Consider the following 20,339-nt stretch of genomic DNA (forward strand, 5'->3'; position numbering starts at 1 on the left):
AGGAAAAATGTGGCACATATACACCATGGAATATTATGCAGCCATTAAAAACGAGGAGTTCGTGTCCTTTGTAGGGACATGGATGAACCTGGAAACCATCATTCTCAGCAAACTGACACAAGAACAGAAAATCAAACACCGCATGTTCTCACTCATAGGCGGGTGTTGAACAATTAGAACACATGGACACAGGTAGGGGAGCACTATACACTGGGGTCTGTTGGGGAGGAGTTGGGGGGACAGTGGGGGGGTGCGGAGTTGGGGAGGGATAGCATGGGGAGAAATGCCAGATATAGGTGAAGGGGAGGAAGGCAGCAAATCACACTGCCACGTATGCACCTATGCAACAACCTTGCATGTTTTTCACATGTACCCCAAAACCTAAAATGCAATAAAAAAACAAAAAAACAAACAAACAGATACACATAGTTAAGTTTACATGACAGTTTTATGGAATGCTCCATTAATCACAGATCAATTGTATTAATTAGGGTAGACTTAGAGTGACAAATGTTCCAATTAATTTGTGGGTTATATTTGAAAGTATTAAACATACCATCTATTAGATTACAAAACAGCCATGCAATAATGTAAAATGCAACATTATCCTGTAGCATTTTTAAGTATGTTAAATTTAATATTGAAAAGGCTAAGTATACATTCATAATACCATGAATCATTAAAAAAATTAAATGCACAATACTGTCTTGAGAATACAATATATCAGAGGTATATTTAGGAAAAAAAACACTCTTACCTAGAATGCAAACCTGTACAAAGTGGCTTTAGGGATATAGAGTCCCCGATTTTCCTCATATTTGTATACCTTAAAAGAAACTAAAATAGCCTAGTCCACTTTAGATGTTGAGTATGTATGAAGTCAAGACTATGAAGCAGCCATTTTATAATTTTTATATAAAATATAATTTCCAATCAAAAAGCATTCAAAATATTTATTAGAATCATATCTGGCATCCATGACTCTCTAAGATAGATGCCTCAGAGAAGTCTTTATTATAAGTAGAAACTCAGGAACTAATCACTTTTGCTGTGGTAACGATTGCATTCCAACCACCACAGACGTGGAATGAAAAGGAAATACTAATCAACTGGATTCATTATTTGTTTGAAAGAGTACTGCAAATATTAGAAGAGTACTCTAAGAACATCTCACAACTTTGGGTGCTTTATGGCAATGAGTGCACATAAAATATTTGTTTTACCAAAAATTTCTAAAACCATTATCCTTTTTTGATGGGATAGTAGGGGCAGAGCAGGGTAAGGGAGACAAAGGTCCTGCAGGTTAGAGGGAGAACTGTTTAAACTGGTTACGATGACTTCGAATACATGGAAACAGAATTGGCACTATAAAAATACAAAAGGATATTAAGGAACTGTGCAAATACAGTTGCCTATTTAAATGCCGAATAATAGTAAATTCTGTAAATAATGCATGTTGTTGTTTACTGGTCAGAATTTATGAATTAGAAAATGTAAATAGGAAGACTTAAGACTTAACAATTTGTAAGGATCCAAGATGTCTCCTACTGGAATCAGCATCCATGTACTTTAGATTCAGAACAATTTTTAGTTTAATCATTTAACTTTAATCAAAATAAGTAAAAGTAATGATATATTAATCTTCATCATATGAATGAGTCTCAGAAGTTTTAGTTTAGGATTATAGTTGAAGGTCTTAAGATATCCTAAATTTGAACTCAATTCTTAAAAAACAATCATACTATTTAAAAATTTTCAATGTTAATACTGAATACTTAATATCCAATTGAACAGAGTATTTTTCATTTAATTAAATAATTCATTCACAATTATTCATTACTATTTGTAATGTGACTGGCACTGCTATAGGCTTGAGAGATATAATGGTGGACAAAACACACCAATGGAGTTCTGGTGAGGCTACATGATTAGAATGAATACCATGTCAGCAATAGTCTGCAATGGAGAAAAATAAAGCAGGAAAGGGGGTCAGGAATGCTGGGGGTAGAGTTTACAGTTTTAAATAAAGTGGTCAGGGAAGGCCTCCAGGAGAGGGTGAAGTGGCAAAACCAGAAGGTGGTATGGGAGTGAGTCATGATGAATCTCATGCAGAGGGATAAGCAAGGGCAAAGGCCTCAGAAAGGACAATTTGCAGAACACCAAGGAGGCAGTGTGACTCAGCACAGGTGCATTTATAGTGTTAGAAAGAAAGGCAGGATGCTTTGGACATGTGCTCCTTCATTTATCCATAATCCATCTTTTAAATGGCAGTTAAACAAGGACATTCTAGTATCCAACTCTGTGTCTCTCCAGAGCTTTTATCTCCCATTTGTATTTCATTTTGTCTTCTAATAGACATCTCAAACTTAACATGTCGCAAACAGAGCTATCAATTAACAAACTCCAGAGTTCCTCTTCTTACTCCTTTCCTACCTCATCAAATGGGTCTGCCACCCACACAGTTGTTCAAACCGAAAATCTAGAAATCATTCTTCTTTTACTCTTCCCCCCAACATCTAATCCAACAGCATGTCCTGTCAATCTCGTCTCCAATATGTCCTAAGTAAGACTACTTCTATCCATTTCCTAGTGGTTTCCCTGGTTCAAGTTACCATAGCTTTTCCGCTCAACTAATCTCCTTGAAATTTCCAATTATATTTAGAATAAAATCCAAACTCCTTGTTACCTTTGTCCACAAAACACTACAAGACCTGGCCAAGTGCCAGCCTTCTATTTGTTCTTCGAACATCAAGCTCATTTTTGCCTTAGCATCTTCACTTACGTGTTCCTTCTGCATGGAACATCTTCCCCAAAAACCTTCTACAACTTCATTCAAGTCTCAGATCAGATGTAACCTCCAACGAGCTACCTAAAATAGCCCTTTTCATTTCCTATTATAGCACTTTGTTTAATTCCTCTGATCAGAGCACTTACCACTTTCTAACAATTCCTTATTAATTTACTTGTTTTTGTCTTTCTTCCCTCAACAGAATTTAAGCTTCCTGAGAGCAGAGTTTTTGCATGCCTGAGGCTTCGCTATATGCCAAGTATGTAATACACAGCCAGTCCAAATAGTAGGAACTCTAAAACTATTTTTTTAAATTTATTAATCAATACCCTGTACACAATAGAAATATTTCATTATAAAACAGGGAACTAAATGGAAGAAAAACAAATTGCTACACAATTTTAAAGAATAAACAGACAGACTGAACTATTTGATTGAATCATGTCTGTACCATACAATTCGAAGAATATAAAAATATTATAATGCAGCACTTATATCTAATTTGCCCATTTACACATATTAAAGTACTCTATATCTGTATTTACTTGATAATTTCCGACTGGCAATGACAGTGATATGGTATAGTAGTACATTTAAAATAGAGTATTTGCAACTTCAAACATTTTTCTGTTTTATTGATAATTTTTGACTAGTGCTCAATGTCCCTTTTTAATGAAAAAGGGGCTACTTAACAAGAGCAGCCAATTTTCAACTATAAGAAACAAACAAAAAAATGTGCCATTAATGTAAGACTGTGGACCAAAAGCCAATCTTAAATGACTCACATAATAAAACCAAGTACAGAAAGTACAGCAACGAGAACTTTCTGTTTTCTAGCTTCTTTGATAATATAATCGTCACCTATTTGAAGGCATGTGATTTTAAAAATTTTTTTGTGAGAGAGAATATTAAATTCAATTGCCAATTAGCGTTCAGACTAAATATTAAATTTACATTTCCATACATGGCTCCTCTGATTTACTTTACAGATCAAACATGAAGAAACAATTTTAATTTGTCAGAAGGTTACTGAAAACACCTAGCCATAAAACAAAGGGAGCGTAATTGCTATAAATGCTTTGAAATCAGCTCTACAATGGTTAATTTAGAATTAACATTAGAATTTTTACCAAGCATTATAAAGCTTCATAAAACAACTTTAATGTGGGGTATCCCTGCCTTTCTCCTTTACTTTACTAAATGTCATTGATTATCTACTGTGCTAGGTACTGGGCCATTCAACTGAATCATATTTGTTATTAACCATCAATGACACTATCTTTAAGTTGTTCAAGATTTTCCAGTATGTTTATAGCTTTCATGAATGACAGTTTTCCATTTTCATTAGCTGCTTTATTTTTTATAGGATTATCTAGATCTGACTGACAATTCCAAGGCCGAGTTCATCATGCCCAGTATTCTCCCTTTACTTGAAGAAGAAAGTATGATCTCCTTCTGAAGATGCGATACACAACAGTTAGCATGAGATCTGGATAATTTATAAATAAATTTATATGACATTTACAATAATTCAATCTACAAAAAATGCTGACATTCTATATAAGATTTGTTTTTCCTTCAGTTTTATAGCTTTTATTGATTTCCACTACATCTAGTATTACATATGAAATTGACACGCATTTCCTCTAAGTCTAATTTCTATTGACTTTTTGTCCTATATAATTTAATAAGAGATAAGACCTTATTATAGGAATTCTGGAATCTGATATTAAGAGCCTATGTAGAAGAAGACTCAAGATTAACATACAGTTTAAAAGGATGATATAGTAGGACGAGACAAAAACATGTCTTCTAGAAGATACACTTTCCTTGATGATTGCTTAGCTACGAGAGACATTTATGGGTTGCAGATGTTCCAAATAGGAGACTAGGGTCCAGAACCTCATCTGACACCAGTAGCAGCAAGTGTTTACTGGGTAATTTCTATGACTCAGGGACTGCTCTGAGAATTCTGCAAGTGGTAACTTTTGGGCCATCAATACCCTACTAAAATAAAAATCTAAAGGTCTTTTTTTGGTCTTCTTGCATCACATTTTAATATCTGCCGATGGTTTCTGACCACCTTTTAGCACCTACTTTTCTCCCACCCTCTGTCAATCTCCATTTTACACCTTCTTTGGAGGGCTCATCCCAGTCTTGACCTCTTCCCTCTTAAAGGGCTCTCACACCTGCTTTGGCTTTTTCCTCAGCTTAGGTCTGCTAAACACGATGACCTTGTTGTCTTTACAGCATGATTAATGTGGTAACTTTAAAGCATCTCAGTACCCAATTCAGCTTTCTCTCCTGATTTACCTATCTTTGTGAATAGTATCGCCCTTCTTTAGGTTATTCAGAGTCAATTTTTTACTTTACTTTCTACTCTTCCCTAGTGTCAAACCAATCAGTAAATTTACTGATTCCCTCCACATACTGATGTAGTTCAGCTCTGGCTCTTGCCACCTCATGCCCTGACCTGTCTCCTGAGTGTTTTCCACCTTTAGAAAATACTGTATTTTAAGACTGTTTAAATCGGCCTCTCTTTTAACATCAAAATCTCAGGTACCTCAGAGATTCTAATAATCTTCCTTTGAACTCCTGTGGCATGCCCAAGAAGCATTATATTATGCATATCCCACCAGACCAGCAGATTTTGTTCAACTTTACTTTCTGAAGTTAATAAAAAAGGTATTAGCAAAGAGATGTTCAAATTATTCTACTATTTCCCATCACGTCTACAGAATAAAATCAACATTTGTTCATCTGTTATTCATTTGCTAATCCAATGTGTTCCCAGGCCATTTATTATGCTTCTACATTTTTACAGTAGCTGTTGATTCAACCCAAACTGGTTTATTCTCTAGTCACTAACCAAACCATTTTTATATGTTCGCATATTTTTAGCCAAACCTTATATTTGCTTCAAAGTCCAGTATAAAATCTCACCAGTTCCATGAGGCTTTTGTACCCTTTCTCAACTTAGAATGATCTATATTGCCACAAGACTTAGATAGCATTTTTTCCATGGCATTAATTTCATAATCAACAATGAAATGCAGTTTGGTTTCTCTTATATTGTGGTAGTTACTTGCCGCTTTACTCTTGTATTGATTTTTTACATATTCATATTCTGTCTTCCCAGCTAGAATATAAATTTCTTTTTTTTCTTTTTTTTGAGCGGGGGTCTCACTTTGTCACCCAGGCTGGAGTGCAGTGGCGTGATCACTGTTCACTGCAACCTCTGCCTCCTAGGCTCAAATGATCCTCCCACCTCGGTCTCCTGAGTAGCTAGGACCACAGCTTGTGCCACCATACCCAGCTAACTTTCTGTATTTTTGGTAGAGATAGGGTTTTGTCATGTTGCCCAGGTTGGTCTCAAACTCCTGATCTCAAGTGACCCTCTTGCCTCAGCCTTCCAAAGTGTTGGGATTACAGGTGTAAGCCACTGCACCTGGCCTGTAAAATTCTTAAAGGCAAGGACCCTATCTTTAAAATCAGTTTTCAGACATAGTATTCAGCACATATTTTAAGTATAACAGAGGTTTGCTTTTTTTCAAAGGTCTAACTTTTGCATTTTATTTGGAGTTAAAGACCCTGTGAAACTATATAACCTCTTCTTTCACCTTTAAAAAAAATTTTTTTTAGAGATGAGGTCTCACTCTGTTTCCCAGGCTAGAGTGCAGTAGCTCGACCACAGCTCACTGCAGCCTTGACCTGTGTGCTCAAGCAATTCTCCTGCCTCAGCCCTGTGAGAAGCTGAGACGACAGGTACAAACCGCCACATACAGCCATACATGACCTTTTCTAAATGAGTCGTTCATGTCACTCAGAAAATAGGATCAATTTTATATGAACTCAGAAGTTCTATGATGAAAATTTTAACACTTTTTTTTACTGGGAAGTAAGTATATATTATGGTTTCTTTCTTGCCATGGTTGACTATTACTTCTCTATAATTTACTTTTTCACTACTAAATTAACATATTAAATTAACCTAACCACAAAACAAAATTTAGAAAATAGAGAATAAGATAATCTATTATCTTACTTTTAACAAAACCATTATTATCCTTTTGCTGTGTTTCTTTCGAGTCTTCTCTATTTTTTTAGACAAGTGAGCTGGGGGCCATTTAAAAACACTTCTTTTTGGTACAGACTTCTTGTAACTTACATCATTTATTTAAGCATGTGCACTCTTTATCAACTGAATGGTAAATTTCTGGAATCATGCTGACTTCCCAGCTGTCAGTCACTTCCCTTGTTTTGGTTCAAAGGAAGTAGGTGGAAAGTAAGACGGAGGGCTGGATGCAATTCACAAACGTATTCAAATGTACACTTTTCACAGGAAAAATGCATATTTTTGGTATGTTAATATTCGTATTTTTGGATCCAGCAGTCTTTTTTGCCAATATTCAAAAAAGTGGCTACAGGCGAGAGCCACTGCAGCCGGCTCAAACTCTAACTTCTTGTACTCTTACTATAAGCCTGACACTGTTTTTTATTGGCATTGTGCTATTCATAATAGGCTTTAGAGGTGAATATTATTATCATTTCCATTTTATATATGAGGAAACTGAGGTATCTGAATATGGTGACATCTCATCTACATTTTGAGGAAAGCCTACAGTGGTTAATTGGCATAATGAAGGATCAGCGGGATGGGAATGGGCACTGAACAGTTTTTAGGTAGGGGTCACCCAGACCACTTTCCCATCTAACACAAAGTCCTTTTAATGATTATTCTTGACAAATGATGAAAAGAGCCACATATGCTTTGGAAGTTCCTGGCCAATGTGAACTTGATTCTGGAGAATCTTATGGAAAACATAAATTCATATGTCCTCTTTTGGGCAATTCATGATAGATACTACTCTTCTTTGAAATTAAGTTGTAAATAAAAATGGTTTTTAGTATTGGTTCTAAGAGGTCAGATAAACTCCTTCACTTGTATTTGTTCCATTTGTTGGATATACATTGAAGAAGTTATGGTAATTAATACCTGGTATTCTCTAGAGAAGTCTCAGTAGATTTCCTTGTTTTGCATATTACTCCTGCAAACCACATCAAACTATTTTTTAAACATGTCACAAATTTTTCCTTATTTCATTAAGAAATTGACCACATGTCATGTACAATACTATTATAGAATAGGGATCCTTTGAAGCTATAATAGCTTTGAAGACTCTGGAGTTATTTCCTGCTATGGGGAATTAATATGAATAGGTCAGAAAGATGGGGAGATATTGGAAAGGCAAAAGTAATCTTACCAAAGTCCGCAAATGCTGACTGTCCAACCACCACCATATTTTGAGGTTTTTCCAAGATGGTACTGACAGAGAAGTTTCCATCCTGTTAAATGAAGAAAACTTTGAATTAGACCATCTTAATCCATTCATTTAAGTGTGAAACAAACATTCTAACTGAACTAAGGAAACAAATAATTTCAGTGTTTTGTTGTATTGCACAAAAATTATTCCAATCTCCTGTTCCACTTTTATTTTGAGGCAAAAGAAACTCCCACGAATTGTAGAAGAAAATGTGAATCTGGTATGCTTTCCTTGCTGTCAATTCTGGTATCTTTTACCAAATCATCATCATAATATCAGAGGGTAATAATTTCAAGTACTGTGGAGGGCTTTGGAAGTATAAGGGAATTACAAAACTAGTTCCTACCCTCAAAGAGCTTATATCTCCAGCTGGGGGATACAGCATAAGTCAGAAAGATAGAATTTCTGATGGTAACATATAAATAAATAGCATAGGTAAGTTCAAAGACATGTTTTGCAGATTTTAAGGGAAGGAGATTTGTTGGGAACAATAAAGATAGTGAAATGAGAGGAGAATTCCATTGATCCTTAAAGGGCCAATCCATCAACAATTTAAGTTATCAATAAGAAGGGGAGCAAAGGATTACAACAGTGGCCATGTACTGACAGAGAAGCAGAGGTGTCCAAGCCAAACCGAAAAGGAGAGTTTATTAGAGAGCCTCTGTTTCAGTTACTCTTTCCAAACAAAAACAGTGTACATCTGACTTCCAAAAAAATTTCTAAAATTAAAAAAAAATTATTGGCTTTCCCTTCTATAATTTTAGATTACCACACAAGAAAAAGAAATCAAAATAATAAATTTGAAATTTTGAGCTCTCAGGTTTGTACAGAATTCTTATCATTGACCTCTCTATTTGCTGTTTGAGATACTGACTCTGATTCCTACATACTTCATATAGTTTATCCATATACTTTAAAATGAGTTTTTCCTTCTTTGTTCCTCTAAGGATATGGCAGATTTGTCTGAGTGAAAAAACGAGCACTGGTTTTCTCCCTTATGCTCTCACATAAGAATCAAATGTGTGAGACACATAAGACTTCTGTGATTAAATGTGGAGGATTTTTCCCCACCACAAACAAGCAATCATTTCTGCAGTGGATACCACCTGATTGTCCTCTAATTCAATTCTGACACTACCTACCTAGAGATAGTGTCAGATTCCACAGTTTGAGGGCTCAGTCCCCCAAATTACCCTGGACACCAGTCCCAAGTTCGGGCCTCCAATATTTCTGCCCAACCAGCTTCAAGTTGGGGATCACACCATCCCCTCTTTGGATTCACAGCTGGATTGGCTCACAGAACAACTCTGATTTTGTATAAACCAATTTTTCTAGTTTTACATTCTAATATCTCTTTTATATTCTGGCCTAAACCAGTCACTTTCTACTCTCTGGATGTTTCCTGTGTCTCCTGTGCACTTCCTTGCCTGCCTTTTCCTCTTTCTCACTTCCAATCACTAAAATCCTTTAATTCATACTAGCTATGTGGAATACCACATCTTTTTTTTTTTCTTTTGAGACAGAGTTTTCCTCTTGTCACCCATGCTAGAGTGCAATGGCGTGATCTTGGCTCACTACAACCTCCATCTCCTGGGTTCAAGTGATTCTCTGGTCTCAGCCTCCTGCGTAGCTGAGACTACAAGCATGTACACTACACCAGGCTAATTTTCTATTTTTAGTAGAGACGGGGTTTCACCATGTTGGCCAGGCTAGTCTCAAACTCCTGACCTCAGGTGATCTGGCTGCCTCAGCCTCCCAAAGTGATGGGATTACAGCTGTGAGCCACCGTTCCCGGCCTGAATACCACATCTTTTTTGAAGCTTTCACTGATAATTCTGGAAGCAGAGAGAAGCAATTGGTCTTTGAATTCCTGTAGCATAATGTATATTTCATCATACAAGCCAGGGTCATCCATACTCACATCCCAGCTGCTCTCCTGGCCTACAAGCCCTAGTCACTTCTGTATCTGCCAGAGCACTACCATGGGGCTATACATACAACTGATATGTAAAAAGATTTGTGGCAGCTTTCATTCTCCTACTGGCTAATATAGTTTTATAGGTTTTGAGGGATTTTTTGGCCAATTAGTATGTGACTGCAAAGTGCCTGTCCATTCTTTAATTGAAAATGATCACTCATTTTATGAAAATGACATTTTACCTGTACTAATTAATTCTGAATCTACTAATGATTGACTATTGTTACTGTGGAAACTAAGAAAGATGTTCTCCTTGACCAAACTTTGGTCAGGCTCCTCTGAGAACTCTGCTTACCTAAGCCCAATCACTACCCTGCCCATGTAGTAGTTTCCCTTTCACTGATCCCCATCCTGCTCATTGGTGATAATGTCCCAATTTTCCTTGCTGTATTTGGAGGTGAGTCCGATCTCTTTCTCCTATTGCAAAAACTCCACTGTAGGAGTACACTCGAAGAAAAACTGCCTTACCATCTTTAACAAAAAAAGTTACTTACTGACCCAGTCACTTAACAGGAACAACCCTCAGTCCCCATTTTCCAACAGTCAATTTATTCATTTTCTTAAAGAAAACAATAACAAAAGACTCAATCAAAATCTATTTTCTTCATTGAGTTGCTTTACTCCACTACGTTTAAATCAGCCTAGACTTAAAGAACCTCATAAACTTAAGGGTGTTTCATAATATTCTACAGATATTCTACTTATTTATAATGAGGTTTCCCGCTGACCCCTGGATACATGTTAATCAAATACACCTCTCATTTTCTAATACTGAACAATTCACTTGTGGTGACAAAGAAAGGCCATCTGCAAACAAACATCCCCCAGCAGTGGGGACTTAACACATGGCAATCATAAAAAACACAGCAACCGTATTTCTATTATCAGAAAAAACAAATATAACTATTTTTTTTTTTTGAGACAGAGTTTCGCTCTTGTTACCCAGGCTGGAGTGCAACGGCGCGATCTCGGCTCACCGCAACCTCCGCCTCCTGGGTTCAAGCAATTCTCCTGCCTCAGCCTCCCGAGTAGCTAGGACTACAGGCGTGTGCCATCATGCCCAGCTAATTTTTGTATTTTTTAGTGGAGACGGGGTTTCGTCTTGTCGACCAGGATGGTCTCGATCTCTTGACCTCGTGATCCACCCGCCTCGGCCTCCCAAAGTGCTGGGATTATAGGCATGAGCCACCGCGCCCAGCACTAATTTTTTAAAGTAGTATATTAAATGTCTTTTCTTGATTTAGATGTCTTACTTTCCCTTGCCCCCACAATGCTCCCCTACGAAAGAATCAAATTGCTCAGCTTAGAAGTACTTAGAAGCTCTGATCTTGTCTAAACAAAGCTACCCCCTATCGTAGTTTCCTTCTATGAAGAGGTGGGAGTCATGATCAGCATCACTGACCATACTAGGAGAGCTGGCTGATAATGAATCTCCTTCCATAAGTTTGTGCTTTACATTTAAAAAATCGGCGTAGTTCTCATAAGTATTTTTAATAAAACTTATAAAAGATTATGGGTTTGGCCAGGTGCAGTGGCTCATGCCTGTAATTCCAGCAATCTGGGAGGCTGAGGCATGCAGAACTCCTGAGGTCAGGAGTTCTAGACCAGCCTACCCAACACTGCAAAACCCTGTCTCTACTAAAAATAGAAAAAATTATCAGAGCGTGGTGTCAGGTGCCTATAATCCCAGCTACTCGAGAGGTTGAGGCAGGAGAATCACTTGAACCCAGAGGGCGGAGGTTGCAATGAGGCCCGAGATGGTGCCACTGCACTGCAACCTGGGCAACAAGAGCAAAACTGTCTCAAAAAAAAAAAAAGGTATGGGCTTAATTTGGATTGAAAACTTCGATAAATGTCCACTCTGTGTCAGGCACGTTATACAAGCTGTTTTATTAAATCTTCATAAACATTCTGCGAAGCAGAGGCTCTTACACCCATTTTCTGTGTGTGGAAAGTGAGGTTCAATACTTGACAAATATGTCACGAATGCCACTGTGATGGCTAGTTTTGTCTGATCTCAGATCCTGTCTTCTACTATGTAGCCTGAAATTTAACATTAAGATTTCATGTGGTTCCTGTACTCCTAGCACTTTGGCAGGCTGAGGCGGACGGATCACAAGGTCAAGAGATCGAGACCATCCTGGCCAACACGATAAAACCCCTTCTCTACTAAAATATACAAAAATTAGCTGGACGTGGCGGTGTGTGCCTGTAGTCCCAGCTACTTGTGAGGCTGAGAGGCAGGAGAACTGCTTGAACCTAGGAGGTGGAGGTTGCAGTGAGCCGATATCGTGCCACTGCACCCCAGCCTGACGCCTAGCGACAGCAAGACTCTCTCTCTCAAAAAAAAAAAAGGTTTCAGGTCGTTTATTCTTCATTAATTAACCGATCACATAATTTACATCAAGCTAAAAGTAAAATAAAATCATGACATTGGCTTGGGAATCTTCTACTTACAATTAAAAAAAAAAAACCTATTTCTTAATCCTAGTTAACCTGGCAGTAAGTTTAGCGTTTGTTATCTTATTTCTTTATATAAGCCTAAAAGCAAAGGGGAAAATTTAGTCTTTTTTAAAGAATTTTCTTCATAAACCATCATGTTGACAAATTAAATGACAGTAACCTCTCTCAACAGCTGACAGCATAGCAGGGGTCCTGTTAACATGCACATTAGGGCAGCCTGATTGGTTTAATTGGCAGTCATGCCTAAAAACCTGCAGAGGAATTGATGCTGAATGAATCACTTGCTTCAGCAATATTCAGCAGTTTAAATGCAGCAATGCAACCAAAGGCTCTTAAAGTTTTCTATTTATTGTTGAAATCAACCAACCAAGTGACTATTTTCATTTTATTTTCTAAAATTGTGTGCTTTTACTGAAAGCCATCAGTTTAAAATGCTTCAATGAAAAGATTTCTTACCAAATTTTCCCATATCTCAAACTGGAAGGTACTAGTGGTGGCATTCAATGTTGTCAGGAATAAATCTAGAAGGAAAATAATAAAAATGTAAAGTTTTATAGTCTTACTGATGTGTACACTTTAAAAACAGAAAAAAAACTGCAATACGTTAAAATCAGTTCTACTTAAACGTAAATTATATTTTAAAAAGTTTCATCCCATTAAAAAAAAAAAAAGCAGATGACCCTGTATTAAAGAAAATGAAGAAAATGTATTTAAAGAGCATATTTGGTATTAGTCCTTCAAAAGCATTCTTTATTTTCAATAACAGTTATGTGTAGCACTTTTTAAAATCATGTACTTTTTGTTCTTTATTCCAAGTGTATTATATTTTTTAGAAAAATATTCTAATTGCAATCACATTTGTTTTCTCACCCTAAAAGCAACACTTACGGCCGGGCACAGTGGCTCAAGCCTGTAATCCCAGCACTTTGGGAGGCCGAGGCAGGTGGATCACGAGGTCAAGAGATCGAGACCATCCTGGTCAACATGGTGAAACCCCGTCTCTACTAATACAAAAAATTAGCTGGGCACAGTGGCGCGTGCCTGTAATCCCAGCTACTCAGGAGGCTGAGGCAGGAGAATTGCCCGAACCCAGGAGGCAGAGGTTGCAGTGAGCCGAGATCGCGCCATTGCACTCCAGCCTGGGTATCAAGAGCGAAACTCCGTCTCAAAAAAAAAAAAAAAAAAGCAACACTTACCTATGTATCATAGTTTACAACATTATTTTAAATCACATTATTTCAGCATCCAAAAGTTTTTGCACTCATGTTAAATAAACAATAAATTATGTTTCAAATTTTCAGTAATAGAATTGTTTTCGTAAATTCCAGCTAACAAGTTTGTTTTATTGAAATGTACAATAATTTTAATAAAATTTCTTTGAAAAAAAAATAGGTTCACAGTGAAATCAAACACCCTATCATTGCAAAGGCCAAATGAACTGCAAATAAATCTATTCTAGTAGCAGCATTTATTATAATGTTTGCATCATGGCAATTTTACTTAGTGAATATGTAGGGTTTTAAAATGATGAGGTGGCTCATAGGAATATTAAAATGACATGACTGTTTTATGTTTTAAAAAACAAATTACTAAGAGTAACGTGAAGACCATAATTACTGAAAAGAAAAAAAGGTTTTTTTTCCTTCCTACATTACATATGCTCAGAAAACTACCATTCACATTTTAATGTGTTTTTTGCAAGGATGTCATATGAATTTGACGAAGCTAAAAGCTAAGGAGTTTGTTTATTTTTATAATTAGTTGAACTCAAAAGTCCTCATTCCAAGTGGAATCATTCTTATGCCCATGTATCAAATAGCTCTGTATTTATTTCCACAACAAGGAAAATGCTTTGCCGGTAGATATACAAATGTATTCCTCTATGAACGCGATTTGTTTACTGTCACTCATGTACTCCCAATGACATGTTACTTCCAAACTCATTTGATCTCATTCCTTTTCTTCCAAGATGTAGGGCAAATCCCTTATTTGTTATGTGAAGGCCACCTTACCTACCTTTCCAGCCTCAATTCTGTGCTACTCCCTCATAAGAAGATTGTGTTCCAGACAGAGCAATGTAGTTGCCAGATACTGTCACATTTTTTGACATCTATTTGCCTCTGTACATGTCATTTCTCATCTCTGTAGTGCCCTTCTACCTCACAGCCTCATGGTGAATGGACTCTTCAAAATTGGCTGAAATGTCCTCTCCCTTCCAGAGTTCCTTCCGCTCTCTAGACATAGCTTTCCCTCTACTGTTATTCTCCTGTGCTACCTCCACCGTGGCAGTGATTACAACCTCCAATGATATTATGGCTTCACATCTGTCTTTCCAAAGCTCCCTGTGGGCAGGAACCATGCCTAATGGATTTTTCTATCTCTGCCATTTCTATGAGCTGGGAAATATAACATGTTCAAATGATTGTTGTATAATTATGAACAACATGCTATACGTACACTGTAGATCTTGCAAATTTGCTTAGACATCTAAAAATTATTATTATGTCTTTAAATGGAAAGTCTTGGGAAAAGAAGGGTCTATGTTAAAGCATTTCATTAAAAATAATCACAGGGACTACCGTACTGAGTATGTTTAAAAGGTGTTACATTTTTATAGCATCTGAAAATGTGAATCATCAGCGTAAGAAAGTGATTAGGGATTAACAGCCACAGAGAGTTCTAAGAATCACCAAGGGAGGCAAGAGTGCAAGTTCTGAGCTATTTGAAAGAAGTAAAGCTCAGAAAAGAGGCAAGCATGCTATTACTTTACAGGTGTATTTGTTCAAACTGAAAATATCAGACTTGAAATTCTTAATCCATTTGAAAATAGAATAAATGTAGAGACATGTTTTCAACAAGGAATCGAAGGCTTGGTGTCTTGATAAGGCAGTTAGCATCATGGGATTAGAAGAACGACTCTGTGACACATATGGTTAAGATATGGTTAAGGGGGATAGTTAGAAGGAGTGGTGGAACTACCAGCAATTTATCACCACTCCTAGAAAAAGAATTCAAAAATTTTTTTCTACTGGCGTTCTATTAGTCACAATCTATATTTGCATAGACGAAAATTATGAGTCCCTATTCTTTCATGCATATTTCAATAATTTAGGAATTATAACACAAAATACTGATTCTATTTCCATGGCTTTGCTAGCTATTTATTACAGCTTTGAAAGGTAGTAAATCTAGGTGAGGGATTGGAAGTATCCTGTAAAATAGGTTTTTTAAAAAATCTCATTTTACTATTCAATTATGTAAAGAGACCACAGGAAAAAAAAAAGATTAATTACATGGAGAAACAAAAATAGAGAAACTTAGTTATTAGTAATTCAGAATAAAGAATCATGCCTCAGACTTTGACTGAAATGAAATGAGAATGAAAAACTCCTAGAAGAAAATTTTAAATCAATGAAGCAATACAATTCACACCCTCTCACATGGCTCAAAGTAATTCATAAAGTTAAGGAAATGTACTCAAGAAACAGTAATAGATGTGACACGCCACTCAGATGCCCTTTTTGGAATTAAGGATTTATTCCCTCAACTTCTGGAAATATTACTGGTAGACAACCCTAAGTGGTTAGCCCTCTTTGGAACAGCTTTGGCTAAAAAAGAGCTACCTTGCAGAAGGTTGCAACCCTTTCTGGGCTAACCTGCATCCAATCAATGATCAATTTGGAGGTATAAAGGCTGAACCCACTTACCACAACTCAGGACATCTCTACAGGGCCATTCCACATTCAGAGCTCCCCAGGGGCACCTGAGGCTTTTACTGACACTGACTGGCAAATTGGATAAAGAGTCAAGACCCATCATTGTGCTGTATTCAGGAAACCCAACTCATGTGCAAAGACACACATAGGCTCAAAATAAAGGGATGGAGGAAGATTTATCAAGCAAATGGAGAGCAAAAAAAAGCAGGGGGTTGCAATCCTTGTATTGATAAAACAGATTTTAAACCAACAAGGATCAAAAGAGACCAAGAAGGGCATTACATAATGGTAAAGGGATCAATGCAACAAGAAGAGTTAACTATCCTAAATATACATGCACCCAATACAGGAGCACCCAGATACATAAAGCAGGTTCTTAAAGACCTACAAAGAAACTTAGACTTCCACACAATAATAGTGGGATACCTTAACAACCCACTGTCAATATTAGACAGATCAAGGAGACAGAAAATTAACAAGGATATGCTAATAGAAACAACATAATGATAGCTGACATCACTGGTATTCACTTGAATAAATACCCCATAACAAAAGATCACATCATGATGTAGTGAAAAATTCAGGATATGAACTCCAAACTCAATTAAGTTCTTTTTCATTAGATTCATTTAACAAGTAAAATAGTGAAAATATTCAATGCACATGCAGTTTCTTCCTCAGAAACTACAGAGACATAGACAAGTGTGTACAAAAACATTAAATGGTTTATGCTTCAATCATCTCCATTCATAGCTTGAAAGGAGTAAGCTACTGCATTTTAATCTTTGTCAACTACAGTTTAGCCTTCCTTTCAAATGAAGAGCTCTCTGGTTAAAGTTGGCATTAAAAGGAAGCCTCAGGAGTTTGAGAAACTTAAATTGGAAGTCTACTACATGAACTAAATCATGTTAGAAAAACTCAAAACAAAATTAATGATTAATCGTGAGCATGCAATATCCTTTTGATACACTATGGTATAAAAAAAGATGTTGAAAATTGTGATTTCAGGCACTATATTCTTCAGTGTGACATCTCAAGTTTTAAGAAAAATATTCCAATGGAAATTAAAATAAACCTATTTATAATATTATTTTGAGTTCTGCATGAAGAAATTCTCCTTGGATAATAATAGTTACTATTCACAAAGGAGTAATATTATGGTTTATTTTGAAAAAAAATAGTTAATAAAACATTTGTAGTATTTTCTGTAAGCTGAAATGTCTGGAGACATTTCCACAAAGAATGGCTCAAAGTAGTATTGCATACTGTTTCTATGCTCAAGCTAGGAGGCTATGCCAAGCTCATGTTTATATTTGTTCTACAGTACTATCCAGTTTCTCTTAGGCCCAGTTATATTAGGGGAAGGGCAGCATAACAACGTAGAATAAAAATATCTTTACAATAAAACACCTTTTCCCCCAGTGATTGATTAAAAAGTACACTGAAGGCCGTATGACTGCTGAAATCACTAAGACAACAGGCCATGCCAGCATTCACTCTTTGCAGTAGCAGTTTAATTGCATTCTGTAGCTCAGAGGTCATCAACTGAAATGCTGTAAGGCATAAGGCCTTAACTTAAATAAATTACGAGAGCCTGGTACAAACAAGATGATCAAATAGTAAAAAGGCAAGGGGCATACAAACTGAATAAGGGTCTCAGGATAAGAGAGAAGTAGGAAGTGGGGGAACTAGATGAACCAAAAGAGACCATCACTGACTAGAGAGGACAGAATTAATTAGCTCCAGCCAATTGTTGTTGTTACAGAAATACGATTTTTAATATAAAAATCATACTTTTAAAACACTGAAACTTAATTCAAAATATTTGAAACACAGCGTGGGTCAAAAAAAAAACCAAAAACTCAAAACGTGTCTCCAGGCTGATTTTGCTCACAGGTATTAGTTTGAAACCTCTGACAGAGATGATTGCATTAGTTATATTTTTGTTTGCAGAAGAGCAACCTTATTTCCTATATTTTCCTTTATCAAATAATTCTGCCAAATCATATTCTATAAAGATGCACTAATTTAGTAAGATGATATGAGAAACGTGGTTGAATAGTTCCCATTCACAAGTCTACATTTCTAGGAATCATTTTAAAATATCATTTTTTAAGTTCATTACCGTCTATCTAGACTTTCTCTTTATTTCCTGAAACATAGGGTCCAACATGAAGATTCGCCATACTTAGCAGACAGTTCTGATTCAAAAGGTGTACAACAGATACAGAGAGACTCAGATGCCACACTCTGGAATCTGGGCACACAAGGCTGAAGGCCACTCATGCTTTCCCCTGACTTCCTTCATCAGTCAAATAATGATCAGAAGTATTTTTGTTCTAAGGGGGGAAAAAAAACCCATTGGCTTTATTTATTTCAGATTGTATAATAAATATAAAAATTTTAGGCAAAACCAATAAATTCCAAGTAACAGGCTGCTGGCAGCAAATAATGAAAGGAATCTGTTAACTGCACTGAAAGGCAGTGTCTAAGGGGGTTATAATTTTCACTTGATGAGGGTTATTAATAAACGAGGAGTATATATTTTCAAATTACTACATTTTATCATAGGAATTTATTTTCCATAACTTGTATGTTGAACTGTTAGAAGAAATGTAATCAAGACAATATGGTAAGTTAATGATCCCCAAAGACTTAGCAATATTTTGAATTCTGGTGTTAAATGTATGTATCAAGTGAAGACACATATTTCTTTTACCACTGTGAGGTCAGGACCTTAAGGAATTTCAGGGAGATTTTCTAGCTTTAATATTTTCAATACTGGAATGTTTATATGGGTTAACAGACACTAATTCAGATTTCAAACTTAAGACCCTCCAACTTCTCAAAAAGTCCTCTATGTTCCAGAAGGTAAATAAGTTAACAGAGATAATACTTAATGATGGAAAGAACTGGAGAACAGGAACTTGGCATCAATAATTGCTAAGATTTTCTGATTTTCCATCAACTTTCATTTATGTAAATTTACTTAAATGAAGGTTTTAAAATACCAATTTTAGAATTATATTTGCCCTGATGAATTTTTTTAGGGCAATGAAGTCAGTCTGCAATGATTTGCTTTATGCACTAAGGTTACTTAACTTCCATTCATCCCTTTCATTCCAAAATCTTTTCTTTCTTATCTTGTCCACCTGTGCCTCATTACAGATTTATAAAGATGTTACTTCCTAGTTGCTCAATAGCTACCTACACAAGCACTACTATCCAAAAATGGTTTTTTAGCAGCTGAAACATGGCATGTTGGATTTCTGAGTATTTATTTCCTCCAATGAAAAGACTGGGCTGGGCGCAGTGGCACACAACTGTAATCCCAACACTTTGGGAGGCCGAGGTGGGTGGACCACCAGAGGTCAGGAGTTTGACAACAGCTGACAAACATGGTGAAACTCCATCTCTACTAAATACAAAAAATTAGCTGGGCATGGTGGTGCATGCCTGTAATCTCAGCTACTCGGGAGGCTGAGGCAAAAGAATTGCTTGGAATCTGGGAGGCAGAGGTTGCAGTGAGTCAAGATCATGCCATTGCACTCCAGCCTGGGCAACAAGAGTGAACTCCGTTTCAAAAAAAAAAAAAAAAAAAGAAAGAAAGAAAAAGAAAAAAGACTGTATGTCAGTTATGCTGATGTTTAAAGGACTTCCAAAAATTACATTTTTTAATACATTTCTGTCTCCTGAGAGAAATAGTTTTGACAGAACTGTAAATTTTCATTACATGATGGACTCCTAGTTATGGGGTATGGGTCAGAAAAGAAACCCTTAAATTTATTCACAAAAATCATGGCCAGATATTTAAAATCAAATTCAACTTGAAAGTGATTTATTTTTTCTTTTCTTTTCTTTTCCTTTCCTTTCCTCCCCTCCCCTCCCCTCCCCTCCCCTCTCCTCTCCTCTCCTGGAACATACTGGAGCTATTTCTGGAACATACTGGAAGGGATTGTTTTTCCTGAATCTAGAGCACTGTAGTGATAAGATGCCTAAAGTAATACAGTGTGATAACTTGGAAAAATTAAAGCAAAATGTTACCTATCTGGACTTCATTTCCTTGCCTA

At 36.4% G+C, this 20,339-nt stretch overlaps 1 protein-coding gene across 1 annotated transcript in view; it reads right to left on the minus strand.

Moving 5' to 3' along the window:
- The window catches only part of ITFG1 (integrin alpha FG-GAP repeat containing 1), a 301,870-nt gene that overhangs the window by 205,060 nt on the left and 76,471 nt on the right, over positions 1-20,339 (minus strand). Inside the window, exons 7-8 of the mRNA XM_012473547.3 lie at positions 13,010-13,074; positions 8,053-8,134 (exon numbers count right to left, since the gene is read on the minus strand). Of these exons, the coding sequence (XP_012328970.1) occupies positions 8,053-8,134; positions 13,010-13,074 (147 nt within the window). The remainder of the gene's footprint in view (positions 1-8,052; positions 8,135-13,009; positions 13,075-20,339) is intronic.

Source organism: Aotus nancymaae, unplaced genomic scaffold (assembly GCF_030222135.1).
Source record: "Aotus nancymaae isolate 86718 unplaced genomic scaffold, 86718_ANA_hifiasm-v0.15.2.pri h1tg000030l, whole genome shotgun sequence".
Taxonomy (NCBI): domain Eukaryota; kingdom Metazoa; phylum Chordata; class Mammalia; order Primates; family Aotidae; genus Aotus; species Aotus nancymaae.